The sequence below is a fragment of the Polyergus mexicanus genome, unplaced genomic scaffold (genome assembly GCF_030449975.1).
Source record: "Polyergus mexicanus isolate NDT 795.1 unplaced genomic scaffold, iyPolMexi1.0 SCAF_7, whole genome shotgun sequence".
NCBI lineage: Eukaryota > Metazoa > Arthropoda > Insecta > Hymenoptera > Formicidae > Polyergus > Polyergus mexicanus.
The window spans coordinates 8,815,150-8,832,968 of NW_027223327.1; the positions used below are offsets into that span (position 1 = coordinate 8,815,150).

At 36.1% G+C, this 17,819-nt stretch overlaps 3 protein-coding genes across 13 annotated transcripts; 2 read left to right on the plus strand and 1 right to left on the minus strand.

The window, feature by feature from the left end:
* The first annotated feature begins 2,047 nt into the window (after nt 1–2,047).
* LOC138934612 (prion-like-(Q/N-rich) domain-bearing protein 25) lies at nt 2,048–6,455 on the plus strand. Of its 2 annotated transcripts, XM_070298559.1 has the most exons (7): nt 2,048–2,336; nt 3,605–3,766; nt 3,890–4,024; nt 4,258–4,395; nt 4,620–4,892; nt 5,024–5,176; nt 5,307–6,454. In XM_070298559.1, the coding sequence occupies exons 1-7, from the start codon at nt 2,222–2,224 to the stop codon at nt 5,375–5,377; spliced, it is 1,047 nt and encodes a 348-aa protein (XP_070154660.1). In that variant the 5' UTR covers nt 2,048–2,221; the 3' UTR covers nt 5,378–6,454. The 2 variants fall into 2 exon arrangements, with proteins under 2 accessions (XP_070154660.1, XP_070154661.1); XM_070298560.1 differs by lacking the exon at nt 3,605–3,766 and having other exon boundaries at nt 5,307–6,455.
* Nucleotides 6,456–7,498: 1,043 nt separating this feature from the next.
* On the plus strand, nt 7,499–14,150 carry LOC138934864 (prion-like-(Q/N-rich) domain-bearing protein 25). Of its 10 annotated transcripts, none has more exons than XM_070299003.1 (10): nt 7,521–7,553; nt 8,499–8,561; nt 10,171–10,594; nt 10,932–11,060; nt 11,713–11,853; nt 12,164–12,292; nt 12,743–13,006; nt 13,221–13,316; nt 13,440–13,511; nt 13,598–14,150. In XM_070299003.1, the coding sequence occupies exons 3-10, from the start codon at nt 10,450–10,452 to the stop codon at nt 13,663–13,665; spliced, it is 1,044 nt and encodes a 347-aa protein (XP_070155104.1). In that variant the 5' UTR covers nt 7,521–7,553; nt 8,499–8,561; nt 10,171–10,449; the 3' UTR covers nt 13,666–14,150. The 10 variants fall into 10 exon arrangements, with proteins under 10 accessions (XP_070155105.1, XP_070155104.1, XP_070155099.1 ...); XM_070298998.1 differs by having other exon boundaries at nt 7,523–7,945; nt 8,499–8,566; XM_070298999.1 differs by having other exon boundaries at nt 7,523–7,945.
* An 18-nt stretch (nt 14,151–14,168) lies between these two features.
* LOC138934863 (glucose dehydrogenase [FAD, quinone]) lies at nt 14,169–17,039 on the minus strand. Its single transcript, XM_070298997.1, has 5 exons — nt 16,443–17,039; nt 15,943–16,298; nt 15,307–15,678; nt 14,892–15,205; nt 14,169–14,755 (listed from the first exon to the last, which is right to left on the minus strand). The coding sequence occupies exons 1-5, from the start codon at nt 17,021–17,023 to the stop codon at nt 14,402–14,404; spliced, it is 1,977 nt and encodes a 658-aa protein (XP_070155098.1). The 5' UTR covers nt 17,024–17,039; the 3' UTR covers nt 14,169–14,401.
* Between the last annotated feature and the right edge of the window lie 780 nt (nt 17,040–17,819).

Here is a 17,819-nt window from a genome sequence, read left to right on the forward strand (position 1 = left end):
CTAAATGTGATTTGAATATACTATGTAAATATTTAAAATATAAATTTTATAAATTTAATTAAATTTATAATATTCATCAATAAATCGAAATATATAAAAAATCAAATTAGATCAACAAAATGTCAATATCATGCTGCTACTTCAAATCTAGAATAATGAAATTTTTTTTAAATGAAGTAAATTTATTCACAAAAGACAAATTGAAAGAAATAATGTCCCGGTAATAACACGAATACTATAAAAGCCTGTAGCAATGAAAAAAGGAGAGCCGTAAATTGAATCTGCGATAGAAAAAGGTGATTCATAATATTCAATAATTTGGAGAAGAGTAAAATATATATTCTACATAAAAGAATAGTTAAAATTGGATACTTTCATTTTTTTCAAAAAAATTTTTATTTAATATAGAATGATTGTGATTATGTAATTGTTATTCCTGATGAAATTAAGATAATTTTATTTGTTAATGGGATATCAGATGGATTAATTCCAAGAGGAGGTCATAATTGACCAATTTTTAGGGAAGAAGCTAATGTTAATGAAGCAGCTGAAATTAATGTTTATTATTTGTATAAGACTGAGAGAACTCGTAAAAATAGTATTACTAAAATACATACTATGATATAATTATTACTTTTTAATTATTACTTTCTAATTAAAAGTTTTTAATAAATGGAGTATTTCCCTTCTGATGTTGATTAAATAAAGAAAATACAACAAAATGAAATACAATAAAATATACGCGATTAACACACATTAATTTTATATTAAAGCGATTGGTCTCAAGTTCATTCAACAAAAGCTTGTGCCATGATAGCAATAATTTTGCGAATTCAACTTTATCGTATTACATTGTGCTTCTTCATTATCATTACGGATACTATGTGGCCTTACATACTCATTCACACTGGTGTGATATTTTACACGCGTTCATCTTTCTACAAGTTATTCGCTTATCCTATTGGCAACTCGTAGAATACAATACACATCGAATGCGTCTTGTTAAATTGCGAAAATTACGAAGAAATAAGGTATGATAAATATTGTAACATGTATAATACATAATATGTATACATGTCTAAAATATATCGGATGTCGCAAAATTTCCGAATTTTTTTTTAAGAGCAGATTCTCTGATCAATTTGCAGACGACTTTTCCTCAGTGAGAAACTCTTCGCAAACTGAATTTCGCTGAGTCAAAAGATTAACACAACTACATCCTTCAGTTAATTTCAGATGGAGTTCACCTTTAAAAAATTTTAATTTAAGGCTTTACAAAGATATATAAAAGAATTGGAAGCTAAAAATATGACGATCTTTCTCAGCTTTCTTTTACTCAAGAAAAATCGTCTTCAAATTGGCCAGAGAATCCGAAGGAAAATTCAGAGGTTTTGAGACACTCTATATATAATCATTAAATTTTAGTTAGCAACACATGATCATCGTGAGGCATAGAAGTTTATAGTTTCATTAAAGTCTGGTTTCGTCTGGTTTTCACATTATTAGAATTGAAATCGATTAAAAGAGAAAAGTCGCGAACAATGAAATAAGCGAATAAATAGACATATGACGAAATAAACGATATAAGTAAATAAATGAACGTAAAGGAAATGAACAAATATGTAAAAATAGGAAGAAAGAGAATTAAACCGTGGTTATTAAAAATGAAACAACAAATTCTAACGATGAGTATCTTAAAATACAAAGCGTTTATTTATACAAACAATGCAGTTATGCTTTTACTTGAAAACAATTGTTTCCAGCTTCTTGTAGAAAGCATAATTTAATAACAGGTTACTTAAATACGCACGCGTACCGAGTGTAATAAAATAGAAAGAATAAGGAGGCTATAAAACGACGCGATTATACAACTGCCTCATGATGTCAGATGGCTTAATAAAACAATTGAATATTTTTCTGAAAAGACTCGATCGAATTCATTGGACGTTTTGAAGTCTGGAGAAAATTAACGACATCGTAGTGGGGAGAGTGCAGAGATACAGTTAGAGAGGAACGAACATACAGAATGTGTGTTTGCGAGCACGGTCGCGGGGTTGAGAGACAACAAACGGGACGAGGAGGCCTTCGGCGTTTCGGTTTTGCCTTCGTCAGTCGCGTGCGAAAGCTCCAACATAAGCTGATCGCGGACCGATGATCTACATCTGACGGTCCGGCCTGAGATAGACTGAGTTAAGGACCCGGTGAGAGAACAAGTATCATAATGGTATCGATCTCGACCGGAGAAGGGAAGAATCCGCTCAGCATGAGAACGTACACAATTCTAACGATTAGCGCGATTATGCTGACAATTAGTCTCACCAGTGCGGAAAAGATCGGTGAGTCGAATCACTTTTAATCACGCTCCCATTAATTCGCTGATTTTGATTTGCGAGCTCTCGAGATTCTCGCGTTCTACGAGATTCACGTCTCGGCACGCTTGATATATAATTATGAAATGATGAAGTAACATTTACGCTGTCATGTAAACATCGCGTTGTAACGTTCAAAGTGACACGAGTGACCTCTCTTCTTCCGAGAGAGATCTCGTCGAATTTGCCTCTCTCTTTTCCTTTTTTTTTTTTTCTATATTTATATATCGTGCAAAGTACGAATTATAGTTGTAAATAATTAATTGAACTATGATGTTAGAACAAAAATAATTTAGAATGTTTTTATATATAATTTCAAAAAGTCTGTATTATATCAGCCTCCTTTGATCTTTCATTTAAGGAAAAAAAAAACGATTTTAAATTGACTAATAATATTGAAGATTAAAGATTCGTTAAATCTGAGATACCCAAATAATACTTACATTAGTCATCTGTAGCATTTTAATCATTCGAGCATGATACTTGATATGTTCAACGGTTATAGCTTACGGCACATGAATCATAATAACATAGCATTTTCTTATCAATCTTAACATTTTCTTCTTTGTGTTTGCTCATCTCGCTATTAAGTACGTTTACCTTTCCAATGGCGCATTTCCTTATTAATTAACCAAAACGTAATTGTCGAATAAATCACTCGTTTCCTCTATACGTAGGTATATATTAATTGTATACATTTTTCGATTTCTTAATATGAATATATACGTCACAGGATAAATTTATTACTGTCACATGTCATTAAATTTATTATATTATTTATTACGACACGTCATAATTATATATAGCACAATCGATCGTTTATTATAATATTGACATGTGTCTCTAAAATTAATTATTTCGACAACACTCGTAGAATATTCAGACTCGAAGAATATTTTTCCTGCGTCGAATGCTAAGACGATGTTATTTATCTTTGCTGCCGGAAGTCTCTCGACTTTCCCAAGTTTACGATCGCGTGTATCCTTCACATATTTCGGATAAATTAAACATTTTAAATTCATCACGGATCGAATTTTCATCGTTTACGATCTTATATTCAACTCGGAGCAATTAATTTATCCTTTTATTGAAACGTGTTGTATTCGTTGTCTTCCTAGAACAAAGAATATAATACGTATATAATATAGACAAATCGATGGAACCTTCATCTTATCCTCGATAAATTTCCTCGTTCATGACGCACGTCCTTTCTGATACGACCGATCCGGTTGCAGACACGCCTATCCCGTGCGGAAACACGTCAGATTGTAGGAGCATGCTGACACTTCCGAGAGATGCTTTTTGCAAGGATGGATATTGCATGTGCCCGAATGTAGATAACGGAGTTAAAATCTGCTCAAGCATTCAAGCATTTATGCACGAAAATAAAATCCCAGGTGATTCAGAATCAGCATGATTTAAATATATATTAGAATTTTTATACTCTTTTTTTTTTTTTATTTACCGTATTCTCTCCCGATAAACGACTCTGTGCGAGTAATAAAATATTTTTCTTTTAGGCCCGCTATTCTATCGAACATGTAAACACGATCAAGATTGTAAATACGAGGGCGGATTTTGTAACAGTACTATTAGTCAGTGCGATTGCGTGAGGGATTACGTGCCGGCGAAGAATAAGCAACATTGTGTTCAAAGTAAGTATGGAAGAATACAAAAAATAAAAATGCTTGTTTAAAAAGAAAAAAAAATTAAAAATAAAATAAAATATTAGATATTGTATTTTTTTCATTTGAATAGAGATTTTACATATAAAATCGTAGATAAAACTCGATCTTGAATTCTGTGTCGCGAATTAAAGATCATATAAAATTTATTTGCTTTTGCACATTGACACATTATTAATGTACATGACTTTTTAAATACATAGAGGTCCGTTCGATCGATGCTTCTTGCACAGATGAGAATCAGTGTTTAGCGTTTCTGGCGAACACCACTTGTGAGGCTAACAAATGCGTTTGCGTATCCGGTTATTATTACATAGACAATGCGTGTTGGAGAATGGCCGGTAGGTGTGCTACTAATACTAATCTATTTATTATAAAATTGTATTATGCGGAAAGCGGCAGTATAAATTATAATTTTTTTTTTTTTTTAATGATTCGGGACGACTTTGGCAATATTTAAATTCTCGCATCTTTCCGATTACATCGATTCGCAATGTAATTGAGAAAGAGAGAGAGAGAGAGATTCTCTCTCTGAATTTTTTCTCTGGCATAATTATATTTGCAGGATACAGGCGACCTTGCACGAAAAATCAGGAATGCTCGCATATTGAGGGTGTGATTTGTACAAAAGATATGAAGTGCGAATGCGCGTCTGAATCGGTCCTGAATATGGACGGCAAGAGATGTCTGATGGCTGCGATAAAGATACAGGACGAATGCACGGAATCGATACAGTGCTCGGCGACATTCGAAAACTCATCGTGTCTAGACAAAAAGTGCCAGTGCGAATCGGATTATCATTACGAGCACGATTTGGCGAGGTGTTTTCCCAACAGAGGTACTCGTATAATCGTTTTATCGCAACATATTATCGCAAGAGCGATAAAAATGATTGCTCGTTAAAATAAATAAAAAATAAAAAAATATATACATATATAGTGCCAAAGAATCATTTACATTATTTTACAGCTCTCGACGACAGTTGCGCGAATAATTACGAGTGCTATCAAGCCGAGGATTACGAAGAGAACGATTCGCCGATCAAGTCTGTGATGTGCGAGGCTAACAAATGCACGTGCGTCGAGAATTATGTCAGGCAAGGGAACAAATGCGTGAGTGCCGGTAAGTAAATGATACGTCTCCCTTTAATATATCCTGCATATTAAGATGAAAATATTAATTAGATCATAATTAATTTGCTTACAGAAGAAACGTTTTGATTTTATTCACTTGGCTCAATTTTCATTTGTAGGTTCTTCGTTCGGTGTATCAATAATCGTCTCGGTGATAACGCTACTTTGCAGCACTTATTTAGTCTTGTAAAATACGATCTTCCCGCAGAGATAAACTTTTGATAATTTCAATATTATGTATATATTCGTAAGAAGAATTTAAGAAGGGAACACACATGGATGAAACGCAAACAGAGGCACTGTTGTGTCTAAGGCAAATATTTTATTGCGAGGATTGTAATTATTTGTATTATTACGAGAACTCTGAGGAGATTCGCAAATTTCTCACAAATAATAGAAATGTTGCTTTAACGTGCGCGAAACTTGGACAAACAGTGCCTAATAAATCAAGATGCATAAATTTCCTATGTAAATTGTAATTCACACGCGCGTGTATGCGTGTTCGTAAGGTTGTCGCGATGACAGTTCAAGAATGAGAAAGAAAGTTAAAGAAAAAAATAGAGACCTATATGGCGAAGTCACTCTTTTGATAAGAGATCGAGAATCCTGTTACATACTGGATATGGATGATTGTAGTTGTAACGAGTTGTAATATTTTTTAGAATATAGCGATATATTGATATTTATAAATCGCGTGATGTATATCTTTAATGTCTTAATATTTGTAATGTAAAAAGCAGAGCCGTTTTCATGGTTAGCGGAAAAACAGGGTGTAAGAAAAAATAGCGTGAAAACGGAATTACAATATTAAACGCCGTTGTGTGTAATTGCGCAGCAAAACTCAAAGCGAAGGCGACAGCTTGATCTAAGCCGTACCGACGTATCCATTCTCGCGTGCATTTAATTAACGCGGCTATTAAAATGCAGATGCTGACACAGTACAGCTTTACAACGCTTCTTGTTGCCTTTTAAAATAGAGGAAAATCTGCGAGCGCGTGTAAGGCAGCTCCCAACTGCATGAAATCTCAATTTTCTTCCGCTCTTTTGAACTCGAGTCATAAATATACGATATTTTAATAATTTTTTATTAAATTATTTTTGCGCTTATTAAAAATTATCAGAATAATAATATGTAAAAAAATAAAATTAGCACTGATAAATTTCTCTTTTAATAATGTATAAGTATGTATCTCTTTGGCTCGGTTGTAAAAAGTCTAATGTTATATTTTTGTACAGAATAATTATATATCGCACGTTGTATAAATTTTGTTTATAATACATACAAATAATATAAATTGTATATCAGAAAGATTTCTTATTGGCTTTTTTAGAATCAAACGATAAATTTGTGAGTTTTAAAGTTTCCGTTTGCGTTTATCTAATAGATATCGAAATACTTTGGTGCTATTTGATTGAGAATATATTCAATGAAATTCACTGTAAAATTTCTTTCTTACATTAGTAAATATTTTATTATAAAATTATTAAATATATATATATATATATATATATATCTGTATATTTTTTAGATATTATATAGTACGCGCAATTTTTTAGATGCATGATTTTCAAAGCGCGTCTATTTATTTTTTTACATTTGTATGAATCTCGTTTTTTTTTCTTTTATTCAAATAAATGGTCAATTGTCAAGCATGGTTATGTACTATGAAGCTTTAAAATTGATAAGCTATTAATGCAATTGTAAAATTCCATTGCTATTAGATCTACTTTTACTACAAAATAAAATATATTTATCATGTGTTCCGCATCATCCTTAACTCATAATTTAAAAAAGAACGCAGTTTAGAGATATTCAGATCACATATATATTTCCCATAGAAAACTTGAACAAAGAGACAACGAGTCTTCCAAAGAATCTTAACAATTCGTAATTATTATTCTCACAGCATGCGTTATAGCTGAAAAAAAAAAAAACGTAATAATAGAATGATGCGTTACAAAAAAAATACCTTGTGAAAGACATGTGTCCTTTTATTATACAATATCCAACCATCGACGGAAAAACCAATTCTGGCATCACTATTACATCCGGATCTTCATTCAATCGCCAAGACGATAAATAAGAGTTATTCCTGAGGAAGTTGGAAGAGACGCGAATAAGCCGCTACGTGATATAAAAGCCTAGAGATCGCGACCGAGTATCTGGAGGAAATTCACTTGACGGCGAATTTTCACGAGACAGTGAATTTTTCCTCCGAGGAAATTTTTCGAAGAAATGGCGGGAGAGCCGAAGAGTCCTCCGGTGAGGGAGCTGCGGTCCGTTGTAATGTCAATCGTGCTTTGCCTCGCTGTACAAATCGCAGTCGCCGACGCGCACGGCCAGCGCAAGCATCTGTCTCGTCGACGTGAGTGTAAAAGTCGAGTGCAACACACAGGGTATTGCGAATGAGCAAGCTCGAAGAGAAAATATATATGATACTTTTAACGGGGAAATTAGATATTAATGAAAAAAATAGCTGCAATATCCTAGAATAAACGCGATTGAAGATAGGGAGTTGAAAATATACTCAAGGATTATTTAAGCAATGTAAAATTACAATGAAGCTTATAATATTGAGATACGCGAATCAAAAAGGAACGCGCATTTGTGGAAAGTATTTCTTTGAGAAATTAATTTAAATTATGTTTTAATGCACAATGAGTATTAATAATACAATAATCGCGAGTGTATAAATCGAGTGATGCTGAATATTAAAAGATTCTTTCAGTGAAAATTTTGCAGATTAAGATTGAAACGGTAATCACGACTCTAAACGAAAAACTTGAAAAATTTATCCAGACGATTATTCAAAATTAATAAAATTAATAAAAATGTCCGTTAAGGTTACATTATTAATAACAGATATAAAATATAAATTACGAATAGCGTTTTATCGTATTGATAACTTGAATTATAATTCAAGTTACTATTTTATGTAATAAGTAAAATGTCATAATACTCTCTTTCCTAATCATTAATTGGTGTGGCAAAAATGTCCTAATAAATTGATCAATATCTGGTCCCGTTATTCGGGTCAATATCGGAGCGGTTTGCGTTGTAAGCTCTATAGAAACACGTGAAGATAATAATAATGATATTCAATATCGCTTCAATTAAAAAAAAAAAAAGCATTGAATTATGATCACGTGTGTCATTCAATCGCAGACTATCGATTAATTGATTTAACTACTTTGAGAAATATAAAAAATTGTAATCATATTTCGACAAATTTGACGATTATAAGCACGTCGCGAAATGTTTTAAGCATAAGCATTTTTATGTCCCAGTAATCTCTTCCTCTCCTTCGTAGGGAATCTTTGCGAAGATCGTGGATCGAGTCACGGAGACCGGATCTACGCTCCTGGTTCTCACAGTTAGGTGAATGCCGAGTAAAGAATACGGCGATCATAATTAAAGAACAAAGGGGGCCCCCGTTTCCTTCGCTCGCCTGTTATTTCGTTTTAACAATGCGTTTTGGGGACACGAGGGATATTACAAAATTCCGAGTTCTTTAACAATAGCTTACAATCGCACAAATTTCTCTCGCGCCTGTCTGCAAATAACGCCGGGTGTCGTTTAAAAGGACGTTTACAATTATATTCATTAACATTATCATGATTAGCACATTTAATTGCAATTTGTGTGAATGTTGTTGCACATGCAACAATGTACTTTTAAAGACGACTACTTTATTTAATGGATAATTTTTATTTTTTGTGATTTGTGTGTTTGACGAATAGGAGATTCAACAGCGAATACTAATTCGGGTTCAAATATACTTTCCCTAAATATACGGCACTGTAAATCGACATACAACAATGGCTTCTGCTGTTATAGCACCGCGTGTGTTGCGCAACACAAACTGAAACTATAGAAAGGGCGCTAAACTCGTTTGTGTGTGTGTGTGTGTGTGTGTGTATGTTCACCACGATCGACCTTCGAGCATTTACGGGATCATCGTTGATATCCAAAGCGGGAAACTTCGCCCACGATTTTATGACGTTGACTCACAACGATTTAAATCGCGCAGAACAAGATATAGATTTTAAAAATCAAATATATCGAACGCGCACACAGACATATGTGTATATATATATTGTATATACATACATATATTCCTAGAATTGAAGAAAATTTATTTTAAATTTTTGCAGCTGTATAAATAACTTTTAGACTTTCAATCTGTATCGAAGCGATGCCGTCTTATACGGACTTAATTCGCATATTGAAATAATAAGTATTAGAAGACATTGCTATTAAACTAGAATGCTGTTTTAACTCGGAAGTCGAATGGGACCGCAAGGTGCATTAGAACGATTTAACATCTACTTATTCGCCGGTGACAAGTCAGCGCATAAAATTATTCGCGATGATTACCGCCGATGAATGTGCACATATTTTTTTTCCTCTCTCTCTTTTTTTTTTTTTAAATCGGAGCCAATTCTCCACGGAGTGCGTGTTCAACTATAATTTCCGCTTGCCGAGAAATCGACGAAACAAGGCGATTCTATAGCGACGAGCTCGCTCGCACGCGATCATTTGTGAACTAGAACGTCTCAAACTAGGCCCATGCGTGTGACTACAGAGAGAGAGAGAGAGAGAGAGAGAGAGAGAGAGAGAGAGAGAGAGAGAGAGAGAAAACCAGAATACAATAAAATTTAAAAATATCACATGTATTGTGATCTTTAATTTAAACTTGAAATATATGTAAATATACTTCTTGCGATGAAAGAAAGATCTCTTTAGTGGAGAATTAGTCGAGTCGTTGGTAGAGATGAGGTATCGGTGAAACGAATTTGAATTTTGTGTCGAAAATAATTTAATTCTTCTATTAGCGCGGAAAAATTTCAAGGAGTATTTGAATAAATTCGCGAACGGATAGAGAATGAAAATTGATCGAAAAAGTATTTTAACGACAGTTAAAACGAGGATCTTGTAAATTTTCATGGGAGACGTTTATAATAACTTGTCTCGTTACACAGGCGGAGGATGATTATGCGGGATACGCCTCGATGATATCCGTTCGAGGGTGTAGCTTGTACGTGTTTCTGCCTATGTTGCGATTGCGCAACCTCGAGGAAACAATGAGAGCATCGTCATAAAGCTAAACGGGGCCCTGGCTGTGTCGATCGTGACGTGGCGGCCTACGAGCGATAGGATCGAATCGTCCCGTGACGGGGATCGAAAATGACAACAAGTCGATCGGCGGTTTTGGTGATGAAACGTTCCGGACGCGGCGTTTGCCCGTCGTCATCGCGAGGATGACGAAGACGTGGACGGTAAGCGGCTTCACGGGGCTCCTCGTCCTCGTACCCGTTACCGTCTGCGCGACGATCACCTACGTCAACAGCAACGAGGACCCGTCGCGATGCAACGATCGCATTAATAGTAATCGCAGTAGCAATAGTAAGGAAAATTTACAAATGAAATACAAATACTCCATCGTAGCTATTGCATCCAACGATTTTGCAATTCAGAGATTTCATTGTACGCTCGCGAATTAAAGTCCCAGTTTACAGTGTCGCTTTTAATCGAGAGATACTCGATAAATCACAGTCAATTTGATCGGTGAATATATAAAATTGTTAGCGTCTCTTTTTTAATATTTAATTTTTTTTTTCAATTTAATTTAAAAATCAGAAATATATATTTTATAATTATAAGAAATTCTTTTTTTTTTTTTCTATAGTATAAAGTAATAATGTATATATCGCGTTACCCAAACAAAACGAATATTTTTCAGAAACTTTCTCACTCTGTAAATACGATGACGACTGTATCGCGAATGCGTTTTGCAAAAACCAACAAACCTGCTTGTGCAAAGAAAATCACATCGAATTCAGGACTAACAACAACTATAGATGTCTAAGAGGTACTTTTCCGAACTAATTATATACTTTATCATTATGACAATTTCCTATGTCGGGTGTAAAATAATTTATTTAAAAAAAAAAAAATTAAACATGAGATGAACCGTGTTCTCCGCTAAATTTCAGTCTAATTACTTGAATATATTCGGGATTGATGTCATCGACCTCGAGAAACGAGATCCCGCGGAGATACTCGTCCATCCCTATTCCTTTCTCACGATCCCGTCTCACCCGGAGCGTGTCGTTCGTCGTGCTCGTTGAACCGACAGAGATCACGAATAATTTCTACGAATGAGTCAGAACGGCGTAAATCCGTTCTTAGGTATAGCCCTTTCGACGCGCAATAAAACGTTTCTAAATTAAATTAAAATCGACTAAAATTTATTAAAGATCCCAGATCGTTAAATTTAACATCGCGAATTGCGAGACACTCTACAGATATTTTATCCTCCAACCAATAATACCTAAATTGCGCTCTCGAAATTTCGATAAATTTATCTCCAAACGTTCATCGAATGTCATAGACGTTCCCGAGACGTGAATAGAAAAGCTGTGCATCTAAACTTTTATCGATAAGATATAAAAAATTTGTATTACGATGTAACAAAATGTCAATTTGCAAACGGACACCCATGAGAAATGTTATTCCAACAGTGGCTACTCGCATCGGCGATCCTTGCGAGGAGAACATCCAATGTGAGTTTACATTTACACCGCAGTCGGAATGTCGAGAAGGCACTTGTCAATGCGCCCATGATTCTCACTTCACGGATGGAAGGTGTTACGAGTCCGTCGGTGAGTGATGTTTTCCTGAGAAACGTCTCAAGCACGCCCCCTTTATTACGCATATTTATAGGAAAAATAAATATCCCGCGAGATAATAGAATAGGGAAGAGACACAATGGAAATGTTTATTCAATGATGTAAGCGTAGAAGAAACGTAAAGCGCCTATATTTATGATGGCTGCGCATTTTTCACCATAAACGAGATTGATTAAAATCAAATATAGGATTGATTAAAATACAATAAATTTATATACGTAGTTAATCAGTATGTATTCGATTAATTAGAGATATATTAGTGTTATCTTCTATTTGATTATAGGTCTGGGCAAACGTTGTCGGTCGAATCGCAATTGCTACATCAGAAATACCTTTTGCGAATATGGTTTCTGCACTTGCGGTTTGCGTCATCACGCGAATCCTGACAACACCGGGTGTCTACCGAGCGCCAGTAAGTATCATAACAATCGATAGAAACTACTATATAAATTCGATATTTTTGGAGGGGTAATCCTGCAAGCTGTTCAAGTCGTGCTCGCCCCTTTTAAGGGTCCAGTCTAATCTAGCAGTATGAAAAATTGATGATTTTTAGACATTATTTTTGTAGAATATTAGAAATTGATCTTGTTGCCGTTTTTCTTACGTCTTTATTGATGTTTAAACAGTAACTCTGTCAATTTCGCGAATTTTTCAATAAAATTTCGAAGACATTCCTCAGACATAAAAAATCGAGTTTTTTTGCTCTCTAAAGTAGACTGGGCCCTTAATAATAATACGCACATAATAAAATAAAATATATAGAATATAAAAAAAGACAGCCCCGCTCGCTAAAGTAGAAAGCATTCCACTGTATTTTGCAGCTTACGTAATGTTATATATCTGACACATCTCTTTTTTTCAGAATTCAACGAATACTGCAACAGCGATGACGAATGCATTGTAGAGAATTCGAGGTGCGTGCACAGCAGATGCGACTGCAAAGTGGACTACGTGCTGGCCGAGGGCGGCCAACGGTGTCTGAAGGCCGCTTCCTGGATCGGCGAGGAGTGCGAGCAACAGTCCCAGTGCCAGATGATCCTGAAGCATAGCCAATGCGGCGCAAATGGGACGTGCGATTGTGTCGCCGGCTCTCACAGACGCGGTCGTCGATGTTACGTCGATGTTGGCAAGTATAATATATTCGTTTTAAACGAGAGAGACGACGGATTCTATCCCTTTATGATTACCTTGCAATAACAGATCACAATGATTCTGATATTTCTCGTACGAGACGTATAAAGTTTAAAGAAACAGAATTACCATTAAATTCGAGGAAAATATATTTGCATGTTGGATCGTTCCATGTCGAAAATAACGCATGGAAAATTTTACGATCTTAGAACTGGGCGGCCGTTGCGAGACTCATCATCATTGTATCACCGGAAGTTTGAGGGACTCTAATTCGACGTGGAAATCGAAAGTGGACTGTGTTGATGGTATGCAATCGCTTATTAAATAATTGACTTAATCATGATTTATTATCCCATTTATTATCCTAGTTATTAGTCTAATCATGATTTATTATCCCATTTATTATCCTCGATTTTATCCATTCGCAGGCTTTTGCACTTGTACCGATAGTTATACGTTAATGGAAGAGCTGCAGGACTGCGTTCAATTCAGCGATAACGGTATTTATTTTATTTAAAATTTTGTATTGACGCCGTGTTAAATTAATTTTATTGTTTTCAATAATTTATAATTATTATTTCCGTAGGTGCAACAGAATGGCAAGTGTACGGAATAATTCCCATCGTCTTTATCGCGAAATTTCTCGTGTGCTAAAAATATAATGGATAAAAATCTGTGTTCAGCAGCGCTGAATTTATTAGCTTAGAGTATTTAAATATATAGTATCGTAGAGCTTTAATAATTTATCTATAGTTTAAACATGTGTCTATCAATGTATTTATTTAAATTGCGCTTGACTAATGTAAATTTGCTATATTTTATTAGTTCAACCATAAGCAGCCAAAGAGACTCAGCACGTTTTCTCAAGTTGAGAAAGCAGCAAATTTAATAGATCGTTATAACACACTATTCTTTCTATCCGACGTATTAACTGGATAATACTACAGTCATTGACTAGGTTACTTAGATTGAGCAGAACGTCATTTCTACACTTGTATCAAATGTATAATAATTATACGTAATTATGTTCTGTCCCCATAGAAAACAAAATATTCTACTTCAAAAATAGAAAAATTCTATTAAATGTTTGCGCTATAATATAATATTCTAATATATATAATATCTCTCTCGTATATATATATACAGCGCTTCTTTTATAAGCCCCTTTAAAAATTCTAGGATTTTTTCTGGCACGAAGATCAATGCCCTCATTATAGCTTTCCTTCGAATCTAAAAGTGATTTTCATTTAATCACAATCTCCGCGCTTTCGAGATAACGTATCCCACATGTTTTATCTTACCTCATAACATTCTCCTAACTTTCTTGCTTCCCACACCCGTGTGTATATGTGTACGTGTATGGGTGTGTCTGTGTGTGTTTGTGTGTGATTCACGGAGCAGAATCTTCCCAGTCCTCCTTGATCATGTCGCTGGCTTTCTCAGCGATCATATACGCGGGCGCGGTCGTGTGACCGGCGATTATGGTCGGCATGATACTGGCATCCGCGACCCTGAGACCGCCGATTCCGTGCACCCGTAACCTGTGGTCCACCACGCCCAAATTCCTCCGCGTGGACATCTTACACGTGCCCGAGTAATGGGCTATAGTCGTCGATACATGACGGGCGACGCAGGCCCAATACGGATCGCTCTTGAAAGCAACGTGTCTGCATCCCGGAAACGGTACCGGTAGCAGCGTGGCATTGTAACGTTTGAACGCTCTCGTGGAAGCTACTTCGATCGCCTGGAAGATGAAAAAAAAAAAAAGAATATATGAGAAATTAATCAGCAAATAATATAATTAAAAGTAAATTTAAAACACAAATATATGTTGTACGTAACGTTGATTATATTATATATTGATACATAAAGGCTCTTACTATCTTTATAGCTTGCACCATTGTATTTAGATCGTCCTCGTGATCGTAATAATTGACGTCGATAATTGGCGAATCCAATGGATCGGTGCTTCTCAGGGTAAGTCTACCGCGACTTTTGGGTCGCAGAAGCACAGGCACAATCGTGAAAGCGTCCAAGCCGTCGTAATCACCGAAAACCTCTTTGCGAAAATCCTCCGATAATCCCAGCAAACTGCGATAAGACCCGGAAATATCACCGGCTAACGAGCTCGCGCCCAACAACAGCTCGATATCGGGATAGTCGTCTTCTGTCAATAATCCGTTCCCGTTGAGACCTACGTTTCGCGATTGATAGAAATGATGAAAGTGATGGAAATGATGGACTTTACACATTTTATGGAGAAAATTAAAAAAAAAGCCACCATAAAATGCTTACCGTACTGTCGCTCGCTATTTCCGCGTACATTTACACCTTGGATAATGGATTTAAGCTTTGACTCTCTCCTCCGCGTTTTACTCAAATGAGCCTTAGTGTTAATGAAAGCTAATGCTTCGGCGCCTGCGGGTATCGTCAAAGGACCTGTACCTTGTATCAGGTACTCTAGGAAACTAGCCGGACTGGAACCTAGGCGCTGTTCGACAATGGCTACGCTCTCGTTGACTAGAAACGTTAAAGCTGACATGCTCACGTGATCCTGTAAATTAAATCCCACCGGAAGATCCTCGATTACAGGGATATATAAGGAGCTCAAGTGATTCTTTGGACCTATTCCGGACAGCATCAGTAACTGCGGTGAACTAAGAGCACCTGCGATAGGAAAGAAGTCTCTATTTACGTACAAATATAAGTAGCGAGCTGATTTATAAAATAATTTTCATTGAAATATATTTGCAAATTGAAGGTTTATTTTTTTCTAATTTGATTTAAAGTCTAATTTTTTAATATATATATATATAGAATTAACTCCTTTTACGAAATATTTTATTAAATTTATTTCTAAAGTGAATTAATTTTATGTAGAAGGTAAAATCACACTTTCTCATTCTATAACAATATTCTAAATAGATATACCTGCACAGAGTATAATTTCCTTAGTAGCGGAGACAAAGTATGTTTTACGATTCTTTACGAATTCGACGCCCACGACTGTTTTCGTCTTTGGATTAATAACAATTTTCGTCACCGTCGATAACTTGGATAAATAAAAGTTTGTTCGGTGGAGGATCGGTCTGAGAAAGGCTTTACTGGCGCTAACCCGGTGCCCGTTTCGTATAGTCGTTTGGACGGTCGAGAAACCTATAAGCCTGTCGCTGTTGTAATCTACCAGATCGTAACCGAGTTCCTGGCCGGCTTTCAAGAAACGTTCCTTCAGCGGAGTGGCGTAAGGAGGGTTCGTCACATCCAGGTATCCATCGTATCCATGGTATCTGACGAATAAGAGATGAAGAAGAAGGAGAAAATAATATTATCGCTAAAAAATTCGTACAATTGAAGTTGTAGGAAATATAATTACATCTTCCGCAAGCATAAGAGAATGGAATAAATCTATTATTTCTGACTTAAAGATGTACCTCGCGTTTTTATCGATCAGCTTGCACCTTTCGGACTTAATGAAGTACGGCAGCACGTCCTCGTAACTCCAGCCGGGATTATCAAACGCCCACGAGGCATCGTAATCGATCGGCGATCCTCTCGAATAGATCATAAAGTTCACCACCGAAGTGCCGCCGACCACTTTCCCGGATACTATGTTGCAACGGCCTTCGTTCATCGACAGGCAGTATCCACCGTGGCCATTCGCATCTTGTGGCCGCGGCTCGCTCCTGTACACGCGGGCGTAGTCCGTGATGTGAAGGATCGGTGCGAGCAAGGGAATATCCGTGAGGAAGATCTCGTCGTTGCCCTGCTCGAGCACCAGGACGTTCCAATCGGGATTCTCGGTCAGGCGATTCGCGAGCACGGAACCCGCCGAACCGGCGCCGATCACCAGGAAGTCGAAGGAAAGGGTGTGATCGAGTGTCTCCTTCTGCTCCGCCGTTTTCGGTAGCGGCGGGAAGCCTAAGAAGAAGTGATCGATTATCTCGAGAATACCCGGTGGCAAGATCCCACCGGCGTATCCCAGGCACAAGATCATCAAGCAGGACTTGAGCATCTCACAAAGTTGCGTCTTCTTTTATCACGCGTGAGATAAACCTTCGCTTCTGATCTTCTGTCAAATACGTGTATGGTATATTGATATCTTTTCCCAATTTCAAAACATCATCCGCATTTCAATCTCCAGTACTGTAGTTTGTCGATTTTTTTCCCTATAGATAGCTGGAATGTTGACATTAAACAAAGTCGAGTCGCGAGATGAATTCCTGAGATAGCCTTCCTCGAGAGAGAGAATCTTTGATTTCTTGAAAGATCTTCGTTTTGAGATATCACTTTTAATACGGATCTTTTTGATCTTGAAGACGTATGAAAGTTATATCAGCATAATCTTCGATGTAGATTGAATAATATTTAGACTGCAAACGCGATCTTCAGGCACAATTTATATCACAAAATGCACGTCTGGCACAAAGAATCAACGGTTCATGTAATGGCACTTTATTGCATTAAGAATGCAATGTCAGTAAGCAACTGCAATATCTTTCAAGATTGTTGTAGATTTGAATAACATCAGGGTAAAGTACGTCAACTGTTGGTATCCTCTTTACGATCACGGCCATGTGACGCAAGTAATATAAAATAGAAGAATGCAAAGTGAATACTAATTAGCGGTTTAAAATGCTGTAACTAAACAAGATTGCATCTTTCTCGTATATTCGAAGTTATATTTGAAGAAACTCGAAGATGAGAAGAGCTTATTACAACATATTACATATCGATAACGCAATACTTATCGTCGGTCGTTTAACTCGATTATCTCGCTCTTTTTAAGACATATACTCTTTAAGAAATAT

Bases quoted from the DNA above. Each gene is read 5' to 3' on its own strand.
- LOC138934612 (XM_070298559.1), top strand. From the start codon at position 2,222: ATGGTATCGATCTCGACCGGAGAAGGGAAGAATCCGCTCAGCATGAGA. The intron at 4,025-4,257 runs GTAAGTATGGAA...TTAAATACATAG, and splicing joins TAAGCAACATTGTGTTCAAA to AGGTCCGTTCGATCGATGCT. The intron at 4,893-5,023 runs GTACTCGTATAA...ATTATTTTACAG, and splicing joins GAGGTGTTTTCCCAACAGAG to CTCTCGACGACAGTTGCGCG.
- LOC138934864 (XM_070299004.1), top strand. From the start codon at position 10,450: ATGACGAAGACGTGGACGGTAAGCGGCTTCACGGGGCTCCTCGTCCTC. The intron at 10,595-10,931 runs GTAAGGAAAATT...AATATTTTTCAG, and splicing joins TAGTAATCGCAGTAGCAATA to AAACTTTCTCACTCTGTAAA. The intron at 13,317-13,439 runs GTATGCAATCGC...ATCCATTCGCAG, and splicing joins GAAAGTGGACTGTGTTGATG to GCTTTTGCACTTGTACCGAT.
- LOC138934863 (XM_070298997.1), bottom strand. From the start codon at position 17,023: ATGCTCAAGTCCTGCTTGATGATCTTGTGCCTGGGATACGCCGGTGGG. The intron at 16,299-16,442 runs GTACATCTTTAA...CTTATTCGTCAG, and splicing joins CTGATCGATAAAAACGCGAG to ATACCATGGATACGATGGAT. The intron at 15,206-15,306 runs GTAAGCATTTTA...CGCGAAACGTAG, and splicing joins AAATAGCGAGCGACAGTACG to GTCTCAACGGGAACGGATTA.